This window comes from Pelophylax lessonae (genome assembly GCF_965119305.1).
Source record: "Pelophylax lessonae genome assembly, chromosome: 3".
NCBI lineage: Eukaryota > Metazoa > Chordata > Amphibia > Anura > Ranidae > Pelophylax > Pelophylax lessonae.
In genome coordinates, this window is record NC_138770.1 from 663,089,114 (window position 1) to 663,114,280 (window position 25,167).

General features: G+C 43.4%; 1 protein-coding gene across 1 annotated transcript in view; it reads left to right on the plus strand.

Annotated features, from left to right (window-relative positions):
- PLCB1 (phospholipase C beta 1) overlaps positions 1-25,167 on the plus strand; it is a 1,154,983-nt gene that overhangs the window by 648,736 nt on the left and 481,080 nt on the right. The window contains exon 5 of the mRNA XM_082249959.1: positions 11,538-11,617. Within this exon, the coding sequence (XP_082106085.1) occupies positions 11,538-11,617 (80 nt within the window). The remainder of the gene's footprint in view (positions 1-11,537; positions 11,618-25,167) is intronic.

Consider the following 25,167-nt stretch of genomic DNA (forward strand, 5'->3'; position numbering starts at 1 on the left):
CCACTGCAATATGTACACCTGTTCGACTGCTTGGTAACTCAGCTGAAGACATGGCAGCAACTCAATGCATTTAGGCATCTAGACATGGTGAAGACGACTTGCTGAAGTATACAACATGAAAGCATGGATCCATCCAACAGTTCAGGCTGGTGGTGGTGGTAAAATGGCGTGGGGGATTTTTTCTTGGCACATTTTGGGCCCCTTAAAACCTGAGTATTGTTGCTGACCATGTCCATCCCTATATGACTACAGTGTACCCATCTTCTGATGGCTCCTTCCAGCAGGATACAGCACCATGTCACAAAGCTCCAATCATCTCACCACTGTTTTTTTCAAATGACAATGAGTTTTCTGTAATCCAATGGCCTCCACAGTTACTAGACCTCAATCCAATGGAGCACCTTTGGGATGTGGTGGAATGTGGTGGATGCTATCATGTAACTACTGGAGCAAAATCTCTGAGGAATGTTTCCAACACTTTGTTGAATCTATGCCACGAAGAATGAAGGCAATTCTGAAGGCAAAAAGGGGTTCAACCAAGGATTAGCAAATGAGGAACCCAATAAAAGAAAAAACATTTTTTGCCAGTGTTTCTTGGGTTTTTTGGCATGAAGGAGCTATTTCTCAGATTATTAAGGCTGCCACCTGGTCTTCAGTTCACAAGTTCTACCAGATGGATGTTAAGTCTTCATCTGATGTCAAGAAATGGGTTTTATGTTATGTCCAACAATCCGGCTATACCTGCCACTTGGTGCCAATAGGCAAGGCAGGTTAAAGAGTAAATATGCAATGGGATCTTGTTTACAGATTTTTCGCACCTGTAATGTGGTCATTTGATATACTATATACACCATTCCTTCCCTATTTCACATCTTCATTTACAGCGATTGCTTAATTTCTTTTTAAAGGTTAAGAAAAGACCACATTTTGTGCTGTAGTGTACGATGAATCTCCGACACGGCTTATCATTAGACATGAGTCACATGACTGAGCAGAGAGTTCTAAAAGTGCAGTGTCTAGTACTGTACATTAATATCTCCCCAGCCTTCAATATGTCACCCTGTTGAACCTCAGGTCCGCTTGTATGACATACAACGTCAGAAGTGATTAGGATCAATGTCTGACATTACAAGGTAGACACTCAGCAAATTGTAAGGAGAGTGATGAATAGTCTGAACTGTCGTTGATGCTCAGCTCTACAGCGTCTGATATATTGGGACAATTAAAAAATATATTGTGAAATGATGCTTAGCAATCTTTCATGCAGTAGATGCACATGAGCAAATGTTTTCACTTTTGTGTTTAAAAATATTTAATCTGCAGTTATGTTTCTGATTATAAGTCTGGGCATATTTTAGGGCTGGAGGGCAAGAATAGAATATTACAGTGATTCCAGCTAAACATTATAGTTCAAGATCTAATGGTTTGATAATTGACCCTTCCTGGTGCAATTACAGTAGTTTTATTGGGCTTAACAGACAATTAAAGAGTTAAAGTGGTTGTAAAGGCATAAAAAGGATATCAGGGAACTGGAGAAAGTGCAGAGAAGGGCAACCAAACTGATAAGAGGCATGGAGGAGCTCAGCTATGAGAAAAGATTAAAGGAACTGAATTTATTCTCTCTTGAGAAGAGGAGATAAAGGGGGGATATGATCACCATGTATAAATACATAAGGTGTCCATATAGTGAACTTGGTGTTGAGTTGTTCACTTTAAGGTCAACACAGAGGACAAGGGGGCGCTCTTTACATCTAGAGGAAAACAGATTTCATCTCCAAATACAGAAGGGTTTCTTCACCATAAGAGCTGTGAAAATGTGGAATAGACTCCCTCCAGAGGTGGTTCTGGCCAGCTCACTAGATTGCTTTAAAAAAGGCCTGGATTCTTTCCTGGGTGTACTTAATGTAAGCGGATACTAATATTTATAGGTAAAGTTGATCCAGGGAATATCTGATTGCTTCTCTGGGGATCAGGAAGCATTTTTTTACCCCTTCTGTAGAAAATTGGATCATGCTTTGCTGGGGTTTTTTCACCTTCCTCTGGATCAACTGCGAGTATAGGATTGTGTATATGGGATTGTATGGTTGGGTTTTCATTACTGATTTTTTTTTTTTTTTTTATTGGTTGAGCCAGATGGACTTGTCTCTTTTTTTTCAACCTGACTAACTATGCAACTATGCAACAATGCATGAAGGTGAAAAATCTTCTGTGTGCAGCAGCTCCCCGGGCCCCCTCCCCTCTAAAAATTACCTGAACTCGATTCAGCAATGTGCAAGAGAGCCTTGGCTCTCCTGGGTCTCCACAGCAGTAGCCATTGCCCCCCCCCCCCCCCGCTACTGTCAATCACAGCCAGTGAACCAATAAAAAAGAGAGCAGGGGCGAGGGCGAGCCACGCTCCATGTGTGATTCGACACACAAAGCAGTGGCTCGGGAACGAGCCTGCTTGGATGCATCCGTAGCAAGCTGCTTGCTATGGGGGCACTCAGCTGGGGGGAGGGGTCAGGAGCACAGGTGGAGGATCAGGGCTGCTCTGTGCAAAACCATTATATAGAGCAGGTAAGTATAACTGGTTTGTTATTTTTAAACAAAAAATATCTACCTTTTAATATCCCTTTAGTTCAGGGAACAAATTAAATCAACTGTGAATTAGTTAGAAACTATTGCAACTGCATAAAGACAAAAATGGCTCCTCATGCTAGTCAACTTTGAGTAGTTAAGAAATTATAAAAATTGTGCCCCCCAGGTGATGTAGAGTACATTGCTCTTCTTTTCAAGGGTATTTTGAAACCCTTAGAAATACCTACTTAACTCCATTATTGGGGAGTCTTCATCCCTGCCAATTTGTGGTGACCAGCCCACAAAGCCTCTGTTCTTCCCAGCCTCTGTTTGCATCACCGTCCCTTCTTACCATTGTGGGCCCAGTGGCTACCATTGGTCTCTGAATTATATATGATGACATTGAACTGCCCATCCACATTCTAAAATGGAAGAAAGGAGGACTGGTGGACTGGCGGTCTTACAAGAGTGGTGCAAAGGCTGCTATTGGTCCTGCATTCTACATGATGTTGGATTGGCCATCCACATTCCAAGGTGAAAGAGAGGAGGAACAGTGGATTGCTGCTTTTGCCAATTTAGGGCCAGTGGCTACAGCTAGCCTCTGCACTGTACACAATGACTGTGGACTAATCATTCACATTCCAGGATGGAAGATAGAAGGACTGGAGGACAGCTCCTTCCGCCAGTGTGGTGCCAACAGCTACCACTGGTCTCTTCATTCTGCATGATGACCTTGGCCCTTCCATCCACATTCTGGGATGGAAGAAAAAAGGACTGGTGTGCTGGCTGCCCTGGAAACATGGCAAGAGGGAGAGATCAGGAGTGGAGAGAGAAAGAGATCAGGGGCGGTGAGAGAAAGAAATCAGGGGTAGAGAGAGAGAGAAATCAAGGGTTGAGAGAGTTTAGGGGTTATGAGAGGGATCAGGAGTAGAGAGAGAGATTGGGGTGGAGAGAGAGATCAGGGATGGAGAGAGAGAGAGATCAGGGGTGGAGAGAGAGAGATCAGGGGTAGAGAAATAGAGAGATTAGGAGTGGAGAGAGAGATCAGGGATAGGGAGATAGAGAGAGAGAGATCAGGGGTGGAGAGAGATCAGCGATGGAGAGAGAGAGAGAGAGAAATCAGAGGTGAAGAAAGAGAGAGATCAGGGGTAGAGTGAGGGAGAGAGAGAGAGAGATCAGCGGTGGCGAGAGAGTGATCAAGGGTGGAGAGAGAGATCAGGGGTAGAGAGAGAGAAAGAGACATCAGGGGTAGAGAGAGATCAGAGAGATAGAGAGAGATCAAGGGGGAAGAGAGAGAGAGATCAGGGATGGAGAGAGAGATCAGGGATGGAGAGAGAGAGAGGTATTGTGGGTGGTGTCACGATCCGGGGTCAGGCTCAAAGACCAGTAGCTATAGCAGTCGCAGGTCACACAGGAACCAGCAGGATAGGAACACTGGTAGGTCACCCAGGCAGATGACGCAGGCTCACCTGAGGCGCGGAGTCTAAGTACTAACTGGTCTTCACCAGCGCTCCTGAAGGTGGAGATGGATTTTGCTGCGTGTTAGCACCAGGTTGCGGTCCTCAAGATCGCCCCACCAGGAGGTGAGCAAGTCAGAGTCCAGTAGCAGATAGGGATTAAGCTGAAGCATAGTCAAGGAGATGCCAAAGGTCGGTAACCAGTAGATCAGGGGTGATGATAGAGATCAGGGGTGGAGAAAGAGAGATCAAGGGTGGTGAGAGAGAGAGAAAGCTTAGGGGTGGGGAGAGAGAGGGATAGAGAGAGAGAGAGATCAGGGGTGGAGAGAGAGGGAGATCAGAGATGGAGAGAGATCAGGGGTGGGGAGAGATCAGGGGTGGGGAGAGAGGGAGATCAGGGATGGAGAGAGAGAGAGACCAGGGGTAGAGAGGGAGATATCAGGGGTGGAGAGAGATAGGGGTGGGGAGGGAGAGAGAGAGAGAGATCAGGGGTGGAGAGAGAGAGAGAGGGATCAGGGGAGAGAGAGGGAGATCAGGGATAGAGAGAGAGAGAGAGATCAGGGGTAGAGAGGGAGATATCAGGGGTGGAGAGAGATAGGGGTGGGGAGAAGGAGATCAGGGGTGGAGAGAGAGAGAGAGATCAGGAGTGGTGAGAAAGATCAGGGGTGGTAAGAGAGAGATCAGGGGTGGTGAGAGAAAGATCAGGGGTGGGGAGAAAAGGAGATACCAGAGATGGATAGAGAGAGAGAGATCAGGGATGGAGAGAGAGATCAGGGGTGGAGAGAGAGAGAGGGATCAGGGGAGAGAGAGGGAGATCAGGGATAGAGAGAGAGAGATCAGGGGTAGAGAGAGAGATATCAGGGGTGGAGAGAGATAGGGGTGGGGAGAAGGAGATCAGGGGTGGAGAGAGAGAGAGAGAGAGATCAGGAGTGGTGAGAAAGATCAGGGGTGGTAAGAGAGAGATAAAGGGTGGTGAGAGAAAGATCAGGGGTGGGGAGAAAAGGAGATACCAGAGATGGATAGAGAGAGAGAGATCAGGGATGGAGAGAGAGATCAGGGGTGGAGAGAGAGAGAGGGATCAGAGATGGTGAGAGAGAGAGAGAGAGATTACTTTGTGAAAATGAAATACTGTTTCATGTGCCATCTAGTGAGTTTTACAAAGGAATACATGGAGTACTTAAAAGTGGGGGACTCGGGGAGCTGTCTGTCAAAGTCCTGCTGGGGTTAGCTGACGTTCTGCCAGCCGGTTTCCAGACAGCAATGGAGACATGCCTGCCCTTTAAATGCTAAATGCTCGCGTTGTATTGGAGTGGAAATATAATCTAGGAAATAAATCCCTGTGATGTGTTGATAGATATACCGTATTAGAACAATTGCCATGCAGCAGGCCAGTGTGCGCCCTGGCAAATCTGGAACGAATAGTCTGGCTGAGGGATTTATGACACCGAACTGCAGCTCATAGCAATAATAGGAATATTTCTCACAGCCTTTATTAGGCCTTCCATTCTCTAGCCTGCTAATGCATTTCCAAGAAAGCACGATTGTTTTTAATAATGAGAAACCCACAAATTATGTCTCCATTTTCCTCTAACTGGATCAGTAATTCAAACTGATGTCCCTCTCAATAAGGGAGCTTGCCATGACTACATACTGCCAGAGCCCTAATGAGCATTGCTCGCAGACAGGTACACCATAGCCGGAGCCGGTGTGTCATAGAGGAGAGCATTCATCTTCACAAGGCGGGTCTTGCTGAAGAGTTTCACTTTTCCGCACCGGTAATTTAGTAATGGCTAATATTTACCATAACAAATAGACGGTGCTCATTAGGTAAACGGAGGTAATGAATTCAATGATTACCCACAAACTTGGCCCAGAAGCCGAATCATTGTAAATCATTGCTGGCATAGGAATACATTTTATTTTTTAATCCCTAACCGAGCCATTGAGGGTTCAGTCAAACCAAATTTGATATTTTAGACTTTGCTAGATGATTGGGTGTTAAAGCAGTAATAAGACACAATTATTCTATATTATTATATTGCAGCCTACCAATTCTTAGATGTGGTCGCTTAGTTTCTATTTTCAGGTTTTCCGTCATTCCTCCATCTAGTGATCCAGCCAGTAAGTCTGTTGTTTTTCAAAATAACAAGCTCTCCTGCAAATGTATCAGTTACAGAGATAAGACAAACCATTTAACACTGACAGGGGTGCTTTATTTAAGTAAAACATTTGTTCCAAAAGGAAAAAAACTGCTGTAACTGCTAATAAAGTGTTAGCTAGAGTTTGGCTTCAATTTGTTAGTGTGTTTTAATCTTTTAGTCCATTTAACACTCCCCTCCCCCCAGACTGGCATCACTGCCATCCAAAGGTGCCCCTGTGCTTCTTCATTCAGTGGGGGGTGGGGTACTCTAATACAGGAGGTGGGTTACTGGCCAGATCACCAGGTGAAAACAGAGGGGGAAAAAATGCTATAAAAAGAAAACGAATGCAGCCACCACATCTACAGTAAAAATCGGTAAACTGCAATATATTACATTTTAGCTTTTGGTTTTAATACCGCTTTAGAGCTGAACACTAGAGTTGGGTGAGCAGTTCAGGCTAAGCAAAAGTTCGGCCCGAACATCGCCTGTTGGCCTCTTCGGGGAACACCCGAATTTGCGGGGCGCTCCGCGGGATGTTTGCCCACCGAGCACCCCACAATGCACTGCGTGCTGCACAGTGAATTCTAACCCCTTATTGGGCAAACCTTTGCCCAATCAGGGCACAACGAATAGCTGGTTGTTAAGGATCGGGCCAGTAAGCAGGCAGCGGCGTCCTTAACAACAGATGAGTCAACAACTGGTAACAAGCTTCCCTGCTGACAGCTAAATGAAAAGGTCTGGTATGGATTTTAGGGAATCCCCCACAACAAGATTTTTAAAAAAATGGCGTAGCCCCCCCCGCCAAATCCATACCAGCGATTATCCGAGCATGCAGCATGGCAGGCCAGGAAAGGGGGGTGCCCCCCTCCTGAACCATACCAGGCTACATGCCCTCAACTTGGGGGGATGCTTGGGGCTGAGGGGGGGCTCTGACTCCCCGCCCCAAAGCACCCTGTCCCCCTGTTGATGGGGACAAGGGAAGGGCCTCTTCCCCACAACCCTGGGCTGTGGTTGTGGGGGTTTGCAGGCAGGGGCCTTATCAGAACCTGGAAGCTCCTTTTAACAAGAAAGCACCAGATCCCAGTTCCCCTCCCCCTCCATGTGAATGAGCGCTCATTCACCAAAAAAAGTGTCAAAAAGAAATAAATATACTCACACAGATTTTGACAATGTAGATCCATCGTCAATCACGAAGGCCGCCGCCACCGCCGGACCTGAAAAAGGAAGAAAAAAAAAGAAAAAAGCTTCACTACTTGCTCCGACCTTTGAGAGTTCCTATATAGGTAAGGAGCGTGGCATCACCTGGTGGCACCGCCCCCTTGTGCCATCACTGACCCAGCATGCACCTTAAGTGACCACTTTGTGAACCCTGTTCTAAATGGTTGCTTCAGTTGTAAAAAATCTGCCAGGTGTTGTGCAAATTATTGGTTGTGGTCCTCTCATAACCTGTTTTGTCAGTATATTTTAATAGTTGGAGGAAACAAACACCGGTAAAAAATCTCACACATCTGGAGAACACGCAACTCCCATGCAGATCATGAACTAAAACGAGAATCTCATGTTTGAAAGACAAGTGTGTGTCTTTAGGGCATTCAACACACATTTGAAGAGAAGCCAAATAGTGAATATTCTGTATTTTTGGTAAATTATATCTCTGTCTTTAGCCATACAAACAGATATTATTTTACGCCTATAAACTGCCAACTGGCCGTACTTGTAAGGTGCATTCTTGACTTTCCACCAAATCCTTGACCACTTGAACACCAAACAGAGGGACTAAACATCTGATCACAACTGTGACATAAAAAATAATTGACCCTGGTAAACCTTTCATTGCTTATCAACCATTTATTGACCACTGGTCATTTACTGATATAATTTTGACCCCCAAATATGTTATTGACCCGTTGGATAGTTCCATTGACCCCTAGTGGTCAGCAGAGGTGGGGGACTTGAGTCACATGACTTGACTTAAGTCAGACTTAAGTCACCAGTTTGAGGACTTGAGACTTGCTTGACTAAAATTAATAAAAGACTCGACTTGACTTTGACTTGGTATTCATGACTTGAGACTTGACTTTGACTTGAGACATATGACTCGAAATTACTTTACTTTTTTAAGTTATTAAATATTTGCATTTTCTCAAAATGTGTTAAAGCAAAATTAATGTGCCTGTTATGTTTCTGACACCACAGTCACTTAAAACACCTCAGTGTGTTCTGATTTTTAGGACACTGGCTGTTTAACAATGGAAATACTTAACATGTTTTTAGTGACTGTGGTGTTGAAACATGACCGGACAAAGGATTTTGAGCTGTTTCTTTAACCACTTAAGCCCCGGAGGATTTGGCTGCTCAAAGACCAGGCCCTATTTTGCGAATCGGCACTGCGTGAATTTAATTCAATTGCGCGGTCGTGCAACGCTGTACCCAAATGAAATTGATGTCCTTTTTTTTCCCACAAACAGAGATTTATTTCGGTGGTATTTGATCACCTGTGCGATTTTTATTTTTTGCGCTATAAACAAAAAAAGAGCGACAATTTTGAAAAAATAACAATATTTTTCACATATTTTTCTATATGAAATTCTCAGGAAAAAAAATGTAAAAATCCAAATTTTTTAACATTTTAGGCCAATTTGTTTTCTGCTACATATTTTTTTTTTTTTTTTTTGCGGGACTGCGACATTGCGGCGGAAAGATCGGACCTCTGACTGACATTTTGACACTTTTGGGGGTACCAGTGACATTACTACAGTAATCAGTGCTATACATATGCACTGTTACTGTAAAAATGACACTGGCAGGGAAGGAATGAACTTTACTGGTGATCAAGGGGTTAAGTATGTCCCTAGGGACGTGATTCTAACTGTGGGGGGGGGGGGCGTGGCTTTTGATGTAATCACAGAGACATACGATCCTACATCAGCCGTCTGTCTTTCTCCCTCTCCTGCGGGAGATTGCCGGTCACACGCGCTGGCTCAGCGGGGAACGAGCGGGGACGGGCGCTCTACAGGCTCGTGGGCGAGCGACGTAGTATTACCTCGCTTTGCCTGTAAGCGGCTGAGTGCCGCAGTAAATATACAGGAGGCAGTCGGCAAGTGGTTAATATGCCAATATAAAAAAAAAAAAAAAGCACTAAGCAGTTTTGTTAATGTTGAAAATAAAACAAAACATTTCCTGACCACTGACTTTTAACTGATTTAAAGGTGAAAATTGGGGTAGATCAGTATTTTGACTTGATTTGTGACTTGACCAAAATAAATGATTTGCTCAACTTTTAGCAGGGACTCGACTTGACTTGATTGCTTTTCACCACAGTAACTTGGGACTTGCTTGAGACTTGAAGGTTAAGACTTGAGACTTGCTTGTGACTTGCACATGTGTGACTTACTCCCATGTCTGGTGGTCAGTATTGACCACTTTGGGAACCCTGTCCTAAATGGTTGCTTCAGTTGTAGAAAATCTGCCAGGTGTTGTACAAATTATTGGTTGTGGTCCTCTCATAACCTGTTTTGTCAGTATATTTTAATAGTTGGAGGAAACAAACACCGGTAAAAAATCTCACACATCTGGAGAACACGCAGCTACCATGCAGAGCATGAACTAAAACAAGAATCTCATGTTTGCAAGACAAGTATGTGTCTTTAGGGCATTCAGCACACATTTGAAGAGAAGCCAACTAGTGAATATTCTGTATTTTTGGTAAATTATATCTCTGTCTTTAGCCATACAAACAGATATTATTTTACGCCTATAAACTGCCAACTGGCCATTGTAAGGTGCATTCTTGACTTTCCACCAAATCCTTGGCCACTTGAACATCAAACAGGGGAACTGGAAATGTAATCACACTTGTATCCGAATCAGGATGCTAAACAAATGGACTCCTCATATTTGGCTACACCCATGCATATCCACATTTCTTGAAGACCAGGGCTCTTAAGCCTAGTACACACGCAACGAATTTCCGCCGACCGGTCGTCCGTCTTTTGTCCAGAGTTGTGTTTTGTTGGTTGGAATGTGCCTAGACTGCACACGAATTTTCCCGCACGACAAAATTCTACTTCAGAAGTGATGTCATGTGTTGGTTTACTTTCTTTGTGTTCTTTCTTCTCTGAGCAAGCTCAGTCTTGCTCATTAGATTTTTCCCTGTCGAAATCTGTGCTGACTGCACGAAAATCGGACGTGTTTTGAGGGAGGACAAAAATTTTATAGCCTGCGCACCAGAATTTTTTCGGCCGAAAAGTCGGAAGCATCATACTAACAAGCAGATCGGTCGTCGGACGAAAATTCCCGGCCGAATTTCGACGCGTGTGTACGAGGCTTTAGGGTTCAATCTCAACTGTATCAAGCAGACTATTGTAATGCTAATTTTTGTCTCTGCTTGTACACCCTCTTCAATACTGTCCTGAAATCACAGTACTTTCAGAGCAGCAGTGCCGAGCAATCATTCAAATCAGGTGTCGATAATGTATTGTGAGGGGTTAGCTCGGTAGCGGGGTTCGTTACACAGAGAGACAGCCGAGGAGTGGTTGAAAACAACAGTCTATGGTTTATTCTTCCAATTTTCTTCAAACAAGTGCAAGCATCCATAATTCAAAACAAACATAAAATAAACCCTGGCCACTTGGGGCATCTACCTTCACACACAGGAACCTACCTATGGTGTCTGTCCCAACCTACTGCTGGGCAGACACTGCTGGTCATGCAGCAGAAAACCAATAGTCTTTGTTTTCTTTTCACACAGAAAAAATCCAACACTTCACCTTCAGAAGTATTTCAGCTCACTGCTCTCCTTAACGCACACAGCTCCAGGAGGCATTCAGCTCACTGCTCTCCTTAACGCACACAGCTCCAGGAGGCATTCAGCTCACTGCTCTCCTTAATGCACACAGCTCCAGGAGGCATTCACCTCACTGCTCTCCTTAACGCACATAGCTCCAGGAGGCATTCAACTCACTGCTCTCCTTAACGCACACAGCTCCAGGAGGTATTCCATCAGTAGTCATCCTCTGGATAACTTATAGAGGCCTTAATTGCCTCATCCTGAATAGCTGAAACTTTTTCAACATCCTTACACCTTTCTGGCTACCTCTGCAGCCGACACCCAATAGTAATTGGTGAATTGTCTAAACAAGGCAGAAATGTATTTCCCGTCTGTGACAACACCCACAGATTTACCTGACTTCCTGTCACAGTATACTTACTTTTTTTTGAGTGTTCTAAGGTAAGTGTTGCACCAAAAGATGGTGTTTACACCAATGTTTTCTCCTTTCCATGCAACATAAAAAATATTTGGTAGGCTACGAGGAGCTATGAAACTAAACATCTTATGGCTTTCCTACTTTAGCTAAAGCATGTTTATTTTATCTCTACTTAGGAGTGGACAGATGAGATTTTTAGTCTGGCAACAAACCTACTGGCACAGAACATGTCCCGAGACGCATTTCTGGAAAAAGCGTAAGTAGCTTCAATATTTACTGTTAGCGAGGTTGCAGCTCCTTTCCAAGCTAATTTCCTTTTTCTTTTGTTAGACTTTTTAACCTCTATTGTTTATGCTGAAGTAAGATGTCGCTGCTATAAACATTGCTTTTCCTCCTGGAAGTGTCTTGAGAGTACGGACAGATTTAGAAGGGAAGAAGACGGGGTGGTGTCCAATGTTCTAAACCTTTATAATTTATGTTCTGTACTCTGTATTCCTGGTGCTGAACCTGAGCCCTAGGGCAGACATGTGGCCCTTTGGTATTTATTGTACAGCATTCGGAGCCCCTGCATTCATCAATCTGTGTTTTTCCTAACCTCAGGCCTGTGAGGGAAAAATATTCTTTAGATGGGAATCCAGTAGTTAAAAGGGAAATCTAAACTTAACCCTTCTCCTATTCCCATTCAAAGGCCTATACTAACTATACTGTTGAACAGGGGTCTCCAAACTTTCTAAACAAAGGGCCAGTTTATTGTTCTTCAGATTTTAGGGGGGCCAGACTGGATAGTAGCAAATTGGGGGTAAAAATTGTCCTGGTGTCAGTGGGAGTAAACAATACAGGTCGCCGTGGGTCGCCTGCCATAGATTAGCACAGGAACCGTTCTAATAGGAGCGACACAAGTCGCTCCGACTTAGAAAAAGGGTCATGTACTACTTTGGGGCGACCTGGAGCGACCTGCATTGACTTCAATGATATGAAGTCTGTGCATGGCGCTCCGAGGTCGCGGTGCGCGCTGTGCACCGCGACTTCACAGGTCGCCCCGGCAAGTCGGGTCGCTCCTATGTGAACCGGCTCTTAGGGGGAGGAATAGCGCCCCATCGCAGATGTTAGTGGTAGGAACTTTGCCCAATCCTTGCATTTAGTGGGAGGAAAAGTATCCCATCATTAGTGTCAGTGGGAGGAATAATGACCCATCATTGGTATCAATGGAAGGAATAGTGCCCCATTGTTGGGGTCAGTGGGAGGAATAATGACCCATCATTGGTATCAATGGAAGGAATAGTGCCCCATTGTTGCTGTCAGTGGGCGAAATAGATCCCCATCGTTGGTGTCAGTTTAAAGAATAGTGCCCCATCATTGATGTCAATGGGAGAAATAGTGCCCCTTTGTTGATGTCACCACCAGGAATTATGCCCCACTCTTGGTGTCAGTGGAAGAAATAGTGTCTTGTATCAGTGGGAGGAAAAGTAACCCAAGGGCCAGATGAAGGCGAGCAAAGGGCTGCAGTTTTGAGACCACTGCTGTAGAAGGAAGATACTTATACTTACCTAATTGAAGGTTACTCTGGTCACATGATCTCCCCAGTGGCGGAAACCTAATTTTGCTGCCCCCCTTTGGCTCTGCCCCTGAGCCCAGCCCCTTTGCCCTGCCCATGCTTACAGAAGAGGTGGCGGGTGGAGATTTTGGCAGAAACTCTCCACCTTTTTCTTTAACCGTGGTCCGCAGGTCCACACCTGTGCCTCTGGACCCGGCCTGAAGACAAATAGTGGCAGCACTGGTTCGCTTCCTCACGCCAGCCGTGGTCCGCAGGAATATGGACAGGCTAGGGTAGTATATGGACAGGCTAGGGTAGTATATAGACAGGCTAGAGTAGTATATAGACAGGCTAGGGTAGTCTATAGACAGGCTAGGGTAGTATATGGACAGGCTAGGGTAGTAAATAGACAGGTAAATTTAGTATATGGACAGGCTAGGGTAGTATATAGACAGGCTAGGGTAGTATATAGACAGGCTAGGGTAGTATATAGACCAGCTAGGGTAGTATAGGGACAGGCTAGGGTAGTATATGGACAGGCTAGGGTAGTATATGGACAGGCTAGGATAGTCTATAGACAGGCTAGGGTAGTATATGGACAGGCTAGGGTAGAATAGGGATAAGCTAGGGTAGTATTGTATATAGACAGGCTAGGGTAATATATGGACAAGCTAGGGTAGTCTATAGACAGGCTATGGTAGTATATAGACAGGCTAGGTAGTTTAGGGATAGGCTAGGGTAGTACTGTATATAGACAGGCTAGGGTAGTATAGGGACAGGCTAGGGTAGTATATGGACAGGTTAGGGTGGTATGGGGATAGGCTAGGGTAGTACTGTATATAGACAGGCTAGGGTAGTATATAGACAGGCTAGGGTAGTAAAGAGACAGGCTAGAGAAGTACATAGAAAGGCTAGGGTAGTATATGGACAGGTTAGGGTAGTACTGTATATGGACAGGCCTTTGTGGTATTTAGACAGGCTAGGGTAGTATATAGACAGGCTAGGGTAGTATATAGACAGGCTAGGGTAGTATAGGGACAGGCTAGGGTAGTATAGGTACAGACTAGGGTAGTATAGGTACAGGCTAGGGTAGTATATAGACAGGCTAGGGTAGTATAGGGGCAGGTTAGGGTAGTATATAGACAGGCTAGGGTAGTATAGGGACAGGCTAGGGTAGTATAGGGACAGGCTAGGGTAGTATAGGGACAGGCTAGGGTAGTATAGGTACAGGCTAGGGTAGTATATAGACAGGCTAGGGTATTCTATAGACAGGCTAGGGTAGTATATTGACAGGCTAGGGTAGTATATAGACAGGCTAGGGTAGTATAGGTACAGGCTAGGGTAGTATAGGTACAGGCTAGGGTAGTATAGGTAAAGGCTAGGGTAGTATATTGACAGGCTAGGGTAGTATATAGACAGGCTAGGGTAGTATAGGTACAGGCTAGGATAGTATAGGGACAGGCTAGGATAGTATAGGGACAGGCTAGGGTAGTATAGGTACAGGCTAGGGTATTCTATAGACAAGCTAGGGTAGTATAGGTACAGGCTAGGGTAGTATATAGACAGAGACAGGAAGTCAGACGAATTCTCTAAAATCAAAAAAAAAAAAAAGAAACAATAAGACAAGACCATGACCATGGTTTTAATTCTTCCCTTTTCTATCAAAACTTAACAAAAAGTTGTGAATAGACTTCTTCATTAGGCCTCATGCATACTTGCATACTTGAGCTCAAAAAAGCTGGTTTGCAGACGTTTAAGCTTTTTTTTTTTCTTAACCCCTAAACTCCCCTCCATGTAAGCCTATGTGTTCATGCACACTCTTGGCATTTACAGTTTAGAGGCAGAAAATAACTCATTACTTGTGCATTCAGGAGTGGAGTTTTTGACTATAAAAAACGCCTGATGCACCGAAATGCAGGTAAATATGTCTAAACACACATTAACACTAGGCACTTTTAGTGCCTAACTGTTTTTTCATTTCATTGGCCAGAATAAATGAATATTTTGGCCAATGAAAAAGTGAAAATACCCCTCATCCACCTTTACCCCCACTAAGCTTTTTTTCTTTTTTTTTTTTCTGGGAGAGGGTACCCTCTCATGACAGTTACCTGCCCCGTTTCAGCAAATCTCACCTAGGTTAGAATTACGTAAGCTTGGCCCAGGACCAATCTGACATGCGCAGTGAGGAGCCAGTTTTGAAAAAGCAGGAAGTCACAGCTGGCTCCCATATCCAAGATGGCGGCACCAGTGAACACCGCTCTGGACTCCTGGGCTGGTGAGTGTCTGTTTCCTAAAAGTCAGCAGTTACAGTATTTGTAGCTGCTGACTTTTACCTGGTGGCAAGGTGGCCCTGCTGCGCAGGATCATGTACCTAGCACGTGATCCTGCACTTCTGGGTCTGGGGCCGCGGGTGTCCGCCGGCACCCACTGATGCTTTGGTACAGAGGGAGAGCGGCAATCTGCCTATGTAAACCAGGCACATCGCCGTTCTGTCAGTACAGAAGGCATGGATCCTGTGTCTCTGCAAAGCAGGGACACTGATCTATGCCTTCCCCTAGTACAAGCACCCCCCCCCCCCCACTGTAAGAAAATACCAGCTAGACACACAGTTAACCCTTCGATCACCCCTGATGTTAACCCCTTCCCTGCCAGTGTCATTAGTACAGTTACAGCGCATATTTTTAGCACTGATTACTATAGTAATGTCACTGGTCCCCCCAAAAAGTGTCAGTTAGTGTCAAAATTGTCCGCCGCAATATTGCAATCCCGCTATAAGTTGCTGATCACTGCCATTATGAGTAAAAATAATAAATATACATAACAAATAAAAATATCACATAGTTTGTAGATGCCAACTTTTGCGCAAACCAATCGCAACCAATCGCTGATCACGCCATTACTAGTAAAAAATAAATAAAAATGACATAAATCTTTCCCCTAGTTTGTAGACTCAATAACTTTTGCGCAAACCAATCAATATACACTTATTGGTATTTTTTTTTAACCAAAAATATGCAGCAGAATACAAATTGGTCTAAAATGATGAAGAAATCTTATTTTTTTTTATTGGATATGTTTTATAGCAGAAAGTAAAAAATATTGTTTTTTTTTTTTTACTTAGAATTGTCTGCCTTTTTTTGTTTATTGTGCAAAAAAAAAAAAAAAAACGCAGAGGTGATCAAATACCACCAAAAGAAAGCTGTTGGGTGCAGTGTCGCACGACTGCACAATTGTCAGTTAAATTAACGCAGTGCCGTATCGCATAAAATGGCCTGGTCATGAAGGGGGGTATATCTTCCAGGGGTCAAGTTTGTTAAGAAAAATTACTGGACTTCCACTTTACAGTGGAACTAAATAAAAAATTCTAAATAAATAATAAAAAAAAATTGTAAATCACCAGAGAGGGTGGTTAAAGTAGTGTAAAAATGAACATCTGGTTTAGACAGTATAGAGCGTTGTATGCCACTGCTATACATTGTACTTCTTCAGTATATACGTAGATTTGCTGTAAACAAATTCAAAATGATAAAGGTTTTTTGATATAACATTCATGACACAGTTCACCGCTGAGACTCGGCTATTTCAATTTACACAGCATGATGGCATCTTTTATTGATGCTCAGTGCTTCTTACCATCAGCAGAGCGCAGAGCTTGCTCATCTTTCAGCTAATTACATCCAAGTCCCTGGATTTCCCTTTCACTGTCAAGTAGCCATTGTGGCCATTCAAAAATAGAAATGGAAGAACCACACCAATGTAAAAAGGTTCAGATACAACCTTCTGCCATTAAAAGTCAGAGGGACAATCCAAAGAATAGTCCTCTGATTTTTTTTCTGAAATACAATTCTATTTGGACCTCTTAGCTGTAGTATGGTGTTTTAATTTTCATTTTTGTTACATTATGCCACAAGACAAGGAGACCAGGGAGATCCTTTGGGGTGTAGACGCCACCTGCCCAAAAACCAGATAACCTACATCAACATCAATACTTTAAATTAGAACTATGGGCAAAACATTTTTTTTTTTTTTCATTTTAGATAGAGTAAGGGAGGGTTATAACTAGTGATCAACCGATATCGGTTTGTCGTTGCCGATATTTTGGCCAATGCATATCGGTATCGGCTGATATTGGCCGATATTTTCGTACATTTAAAAAACAGTTTGGCTGTTTTGAATGCTTTCGTTTTTTTTTTAATCTGGCGCCAGTACCCGTGACATCACTTCCGGGTTTTTGCATGGAGACCCAATCAGAGTCGAATGTGGCTTTGATAGGGTCTTCGGCAGCCAGGCAGGCTGATTGGCCGGGTCTCCGGTGGGACGGGAGACCCGGGTGAGCCGGGGAAGGTGGCGGGAGGGGGGGGGGGGGCGTCCCCTCCCAGTCCTTGTAATGACAGCCGAACGGCTTCTCATCCTCATCGGTTGTCATTACAAGACAGCCGACCGTGGGCTATGAACGCCGGTACCGGGGTGAGGCCTCTAGCTGCAGGCATCACTCCGGTACAAGCACATTCCAAAATACAGTAAAACCTTGGTTTGAGAGTAACTTGGTTTAAGAGCGCTTTGCAAGACAAGCAAATTTTTTAAATAAATTTTGACTTGATATACAAGCGATGTCTTGATATACAAGTAGCGTCATGTATAAAAAAGAAGAGAGGAGCCTCTGAAGTGTAGCAATATGGTTACATTTAATGAAGGTTCAACATTTAGCAACTGACATGGTTGATGTTTAAAATAGGCACATCTAAGTTTGCAGGTATCTGGGGTAAAGCTGTCCACATTGACCATCCTCTGCACAGCCATCTTCATCATCCCTTCCCTGCTGCACTCCACGAGTGATTCAAAGCCTCACTTTCAGATCACTCTACTGCAGGCTATTCTTCCCGGTCAGGATTGCAGACTGACAGTGGTGAGAGCCGGTGGATCAGAAGATGGTCTATGTGAACAGCTTTACCCCGGATTCCTGCATACTTAGATGCGCCTATTTTAATCATCAACCATGTGAGTTGCTAAATGTTGAACCTTCATTAAATGTAACCATATTGCTACACTTAAAGGTGCCTCCCATCTCTCTTATATTCTGTAGCTCTGCTAGATTTTGCTTCTAATCCTCTTGGGAAGGCTGCATATTGTGGACGGACATTTTATGGTTACACAACCTATCACATTGCTATAATCTTTGTATATAGACTATAAAGCGAAGGACTTGTGGAACGAATCATCTGAGTTTCCATTATTTCTTATGGGGAAATTTGCTTTGATATAAGAGTGCTTTGGATTACAAGCATGTTGCCAGAACGAATTATGCTCGCAATCCAAGGTTTTACTGTATCGGTAATATCGGTAACCTCTGGGGCCGATTCCGATATATCGGGGAAAGTGCATATCGGCCCTCGATATATCGGCTTTGTCAATATTCGGTTGATCTCTAGTTATGACACCTGTTCGATTTTTTTTTCCAATTGTGACCCATTGGGGAGATTTCCCTTCACTTCCTTTCCCATAGCCAGTCAGGAAATAGGAGAAAATCCCTGAAAATTAAGGGTATCCCTTGGGCACCCCCAGGTCACCAGAACTAGTGTCCCCCTTGGAAGATTTCCCCTCTATTTCTTTTCTGGGGACAACCCAAAATGTGTGCTTTTCTTTTACTTCCAATGATAATGGTAAAGAGGACAAATAGAGGGGTGAATTTCCTTAAAAAAAGTAAAAAAAAAAAACTGTCAGGGGTTCTAATCCCTCTCCACTCTATCCAAAACTACAAAAAAAAGTTTTGCCTTTAGTTATACTTTTATCCAAAAAGATAACCTTAGGGGTGTGTAAGCAGGTTGCTTAGAGTGTACTGCCCTGGCAGGGAACAAACACAGACAATTTTGCGATTCAGCACTGCGTGACTTTAACGGACAATTGCGCGGTCGTGCAACGCTGTACCTAAACAAATTTTATGTCCTTTTTTTCCCCACAAACAGAGCTTTCTTTTGGTGGTATTTGATCACCTGTGCGATTTTTTGATCATGCGCTATAAACAAAAAAAAAGAGCGTCAATTTTGCAAAAATAACAATATTTTTCACATTTTTTTTATATGAAATTCCCCAAAGAAAATGTAAAAATCTAAATTTTTTAACATTTTGGGCCAATTTGTTTTCTACTACATATTTTTGGTAAAAAAAAAAATTGCAAAAAGCGTATTTTGATTGGTTTGCGCAAAAGTTATTGCGTTTACTAACTAAGGGAAAGATTTTTGTCATTTTTGTTGTTTTTTTTAACGCGTAATGGCGGCGAGCTGCGATTTTTTTGCGGGACTGCGACATTGCGGCGGACAGATCGGACCCTTGACTGACATTTATGACACTTTTGGGGTTACCAGTCACATTACTACAGTAATCAGTGCTATACATATGCACTGTTAATGTAAAAAATGACACTGGCAGAGAAGGGGTTAACTTTTTTTGCGAGGGAGGGGTTAAGTGTGTCCCTAGGGGCGTGCTTCTAACTGTGATTGGTTGTGGCTGTGTGTGTAACAGCAGAGATCAACGGTCCTACATAGCAGAACTGTATGATCACTATTCTTACAAAGGGGAGAAATAATGACAGGCGGCTTTGTTTACATTAGCCGCCTGCCTTTCTCCCGGTGTAACGGACGATCGCGAGTGCCCGGCGGACATCAGGTCCGCCGGGCACACGCGCGGGGGGGGGTCAGTGACCGAGTGGGAGCGTGCATCCGGCGGCGCGCGCTCGCTTCCCAGAGCCTCACAGGCTAGCGACGTAGATCTACGTCACTTTGCCTGTGAGGGACTGGTGGAGCCCCTGACCGAGGGAGATTGACAGTTATTTTGTGTTTTTTCTATTTGCGAATAATCGCACCAACTGTTCTCAACCTCTCATCAAGCTGCTTGGCGATGGTCTTGTAGCCCATTCCAGCCTTTTGTAGGTCTACAGTCTTGTTCCTGACATCCTTGGACAGCTCTTTGGTCTTGGCCATGGTGGAGAGATTGGAATCTGATTGATTGATTGATTGCTTCTGTGGACAGGTGTCTTTTATACAGGTAACAAGCTGAGATTAGGTGCTCCTAATTTCAGTTCATTACCTGTGTAGAAGACACCTGGGAGGCAGAAATCTTCCTGATTGATAGGAGATCAAATACTTATTTCACGCTTTAAAATGCAAATCAATGTATAACTTTTTTAACCACTTAAGGGCCACCCGCTGCAGTTATACTGTGGCAGGCAGCCCTTCCTGCGCAAACCGACGTAGGTATACGTCAGTCGTGCAGCTAGGGGAGCGAGCGCGTGCCGCCGGCAGCGCGCTTCCGCCCCACTCGGCAGCGGGACTCCCATGCATGGGGAAGGGGGTTCTGATTGCTGCCTGACACCCGCGATCGTTCCCCGCTGAGAGAGAAGAACGGTCGGCTGTTGTAAACACAGCTGACCGTTCTTCTCTCTGGAATGATCACAGAGCGCCTGTGATCCTTCTATATAGGATCACAGGTCTCTGTGATCATTTCACAAGCCCCCCCCCCCCCACAGTTAGAATCACTCCCCTAGGCTCACATTTAACCCCTTGATCACCCACAGCTGACCTTTCTTCTCTCTGGAATGACCACAGAGCGCCTGTGATCCTTCTATATAGGAACACAGATCTCTGTGATCATTTCACAAGCCACGCCCCCATACAGTTAGAATCACTCCCCTAGGCTCACATTTAACCCCTTGATCACCCACAGCTGACCTTTCTTCTCTCTGGAATGATCACAGAGCGCCTGTGATCCTTCTATATAGGAACACAGATCTCTGTGATCATTTCACAAGCCACGCCCCCATACAGTTAGAATCACTCCCCTAGGCTCACATTTAACCCCTTGATCACCCACAGCTGACCTTTCTTCTCTCTGGAATGATCACAGATCGCCTGTGATCCTTCTATATAGGAACACAGATCTCTGTGATCATTTCACAAGCCACGCCCCCATACAGTTAGAATCACTCCCCTAGGTACACATTTAAACCCTTGATCACCCACAGTTTTAACCCCTTCCCTGCCAGTAACATTATTACAGTAACAGTGCATATTTATAGCACTGATTACTGTAGTAATGTCACTGGTCCCCCCAAAAGTGTCAAAAATGTCAGTTAGGGGTCCGATCTGTCTGCCGAAATGTCGCAGTCCCGCAAAAAATCGCAGACCGCCGCCATTACTAGTAATAAAAAAAAAAAACAATAAAAATGACATAAATCTTTCCCGTAGTTTGTAGACGCAATAACTTTTGTGCAAACCAATCAAAATATGCCTATTGTGATTTTTTTTCCTAAAATATGTAGCAGAAAACAAATTGGCCTAAAATGGTAAATTTTGATTTTTACATTTTTCTTTTGAGAATGTTATATAGCAGAAAGAAGTGAAAATATTGTTGTTTTTTTTCCAGAATTGTCGCTCTTTTTTTGTTTATAGCGCAAAAAATAAAAATCGCACAGGTGATCAAATACCACCAAAAGAAAGCTCTGTTTGTGGGAAAGAAAGGACATCAATTTTATTTGGGTACAGCGTTGCATGACTGCGCAATTGTCCGTTAAAATAACGCAGTGCTGAATCGCAAAAAATGGCCTGGTCATTAGGGGGGCAAATCCTTCCGGTCCAGAAGTGGTTAAGGCCCCTTTTTACACATGCGGTTTGTTTGTCCGTTTTTCTTCCATTCGTTGACGGATGAAAAACGGACATCAATGTATCTCTATGTAAAAACGGATGACAACGGATGATCATCTGTTTACATCCGTTTTCATCCGCTTCCGTCAATGTCCGTTTGGAACGTTTTTGGAATGAATAAATGCCCTATTTTTCATCCGTCAAAAAAAAATTTATAGGACGAAGACAAACAGTCCGTTTTTGCATTGGTAGTGGATGTAAAAAAAACGGATGAAAAGCGAATGAAAAAATGGATGAAAAACGGATACACTTTGACGTGATTGAACTGATGAACTGATGTGTGAAAGGAGCCTTAGGCCCCTTTCACATATACGGTCCGTTCAGTTCATCAGTTCAGTCACATTAAATGTATCCATTTTCCATTCATTTTCTATCCGTTTTTCTGTCCGTTTTTCATCCATTTTTCATCCGTTTTTCATCCGTTTTTCGTCCATTGTCATCCGTTTTTCATTCGTTGTCATCCCTTTTCATCCGTTGTCATTCGTTTTTCGTCCGTTGTCATCCGTTTTTAGTCCAATCCGTTTTTATGACGAATAAAAAATAGGGCATTCATCCGTTAAAAAAAACGGACATTGACGGAAGCAGATGAAAACGGATGTTAACTGATGATCATCTGTTGTCATCCGTTTTTACATAGAGATACATTGATGATTGTTTTTCATCCGTCAACGGATGAAAAAGGGGCCTAAGGGTCCTTTCACACGGGGGGGGCGTTTTTTGATCCACTCCGGTACTTTTTTTTTTACAGACACGGATGACACTTGTGTCATCTGGTCCGTATGTCCGTTTATCATCCCATCCGTTTGTGGATGATAAACGGAGATAATGTATGTCTATGGGATTGCGGATGTCAGTTCCGTTTTTTAAATGGAATAAAAATAGGGTTCTCTTCTGTTCCAAAAAACAGAACTGATCGGAACGGACGCAAATCGGATGTCAGTGGATGGTCATCCGCTGATATCCGCAATCCCATTGACATGCATTATGTCCGTTTTTCATCCGCAAACGGATGGGAGGAACACGAACGCCCGTGTGAAAGGTGCTCCTAATCTCAGCTCGTTACCTGTATAGAAAACACATGGGAGGCAGAAATCTTGCTGATAGATAGGGGATCAAATATTTATTTCACTCATTCACTCATTAAAATGTAAATCAATTTATAACTTTTTTAAAATGCTTTTTTCTGGATATTTTTGTTGATATTCTGTTTCTCACTATTAACCACTTGCCGACCAGTCACGTTGACTGTACAGTGGTTCGTTATCGTCTGGTGACATAGACCTACGTCGCCAGACATTCCCCTATGTCGGCGCCGCGCGCGCGCCGCCGGGGGCTCGCTCCCGCTGTATTCAGTCACAGCGGGAGTCGGGCCAGGGGAGGAGCGGCGGCGATCGCCGCCGCTCTTCCCCGATCATCGGGGAATCGAGTCTGGAGATCCGCCCGCTTGTGTAAACAGAGCGGGCGGATCTTCTAAGTGACAGGCAGGGTCAGATTGCAGGGTTCAGCATAGCTGAACCCTCGATCTGTCCTTGCGTCACTCAGTCACCTCCCCCCACACATGTCAGTAAGCACCAGGCATACATTAACCCCTCCCTCTCCAATAAAAATTAACCCCTTTCCTGCCAGTGTCATTTTTACAGTAACAGTGCATATATATAGCACTGATTACTGCAGTAATGTCACTGGTACCCCAAAAGTGTCAAAAATGTCAGTCAAGGGTCCGATCTGTCCGCCGCAATGTCGCAGTCCCGCAAAAAAAAAAATCGCAGATCGCCGCCATTACTCGTTTAAAAAAAAAAACCACCAAAAATGACAAAAATCTTTCCCTTTGTTAGTAAACGCAATAACTTTTGCGCAAACCAATCAAAATACGCTTATTGTGATTTTTTTTTTTTACCAAAAATATGTAGCAGAAAACAAATTGGCCAAAAATGATAAAAAATTTTGATTTTTAAATTTTTTTGGGGGGGAATTTCATATAAAAAAATGTGAAAAATATTGTTATTTTTTTCAAAATTTTCGCTCTTTTTTTGTTTATAGCACAAAAAGTAAAAATTGCACAGGTGATCAAATATCACCAAAAGAAAGCTCTGTTTGTGGGAAAAAAAGGACGTAAATTTTGTTTGGGTACGGCGTTGCATGACCGCGCAATTGTCAGTTAAAGTTGCACAGTGCCGAATCGCAAAAAGTGGCCTGGACGTAAGACAGCAAAATCCTCCGGTGGTAAAGTGGTTAAAATAATTTCTTTGTCAGTGGACAAACGTACAAAATCAGCGGGGGATCAAATACTTTTTTCCCTCACTGTATCCTCCAAAGGTAAATGCCACTTGAAAGTGAAACACTCGGTGGTGGTCAGGCTATGCCCCCAAGTTAGCTCAAATTTCATTTTATATATTTATATATTTTATATATTTATATTTCATTTTTCTAATAGGTTCCTGGATGCATTTGTCAAATCTCTTTATAAAAATAAATTTATAATCTGTGTTTAGTGGCCTTGAAGACTATGATAAATGACTCTAATCAAAATGGAAACAATAAAGAAAACCAAGAAAAAGGTTCAAAGCGATCCCTATCAGCATTGTTTACACAACCTTCCGCCGTGAAACCTGATCGCGATTAATATTCCCAGTCACATTATATACAAGATAAATGTAAATATTTGCAATATATTCAGCGTTCTTTTTTTAAATTCTGCATTTTGTGCCAATTTTAGCTGAATGGATGCCAGAATGTGTAGATGTGCAGATGACGTAGGAGGGGGATTGGGATTCTGAAGACACAAGCTATTTATCAAGAAGAGATTAAAGAAGAATAGAGAGCCTGTCCCATTACCAGCCCTGCAATCTACAGCAGAAATGCCTACTATAATTACCCAGACAATCATCTGCTGGAGATGCTCATCCCCGAGGATTCTCACCCCTGAATGTAGCGTTCTCACCTTGTCTGCTCGCAGTCATGATCAGCAATTTGTGCCTTGTCAGGAAGAGCGGTCTTTGTGTAAGGACCAATCTCCTGCAGCTAAATATTTATTCCCGGGAAACATGCACTGATATTGGCTTCCATGCATGGCCAATGGTACTTCCGTATTATAAATAGTCAAATCAAGCGTATACCAAAAAAAAACAAAAAACAAAACAAAGACGGTTTAATCACTTTAGCCCCAAGCCTATTTTTGACATTTTTGTTTACAATTTAAAATCAGTATTTTTTTTTGCTAGAAAACTACTTAAAACCAAACAACCATTATATATATATATATATAGCGGTCTTTCAAATGCCATTTTTTGGGGAAAAATGATGAAAAATCACATTACACTGCATTTAAAAAAAAAACGAAATAGTAAAGTTAGCCCATTTTTTTTTGTTTATTGTGAAAGATGGTGTCACGGCGAGTAAATAGATACCCAACATGTTACGGTTTAAAATTGTGCACGCCTGCGGAATGGCGACAAATTACGGTCAATAAAAATTTCCATAGGCGACGCTTTAAAAATTTTTAATGGTTACCAGTTTAGAGTTAGAGTGTAGCTTTAAAATTATTGCGCACGCTCTGGCGATCACGGCGATACCTCA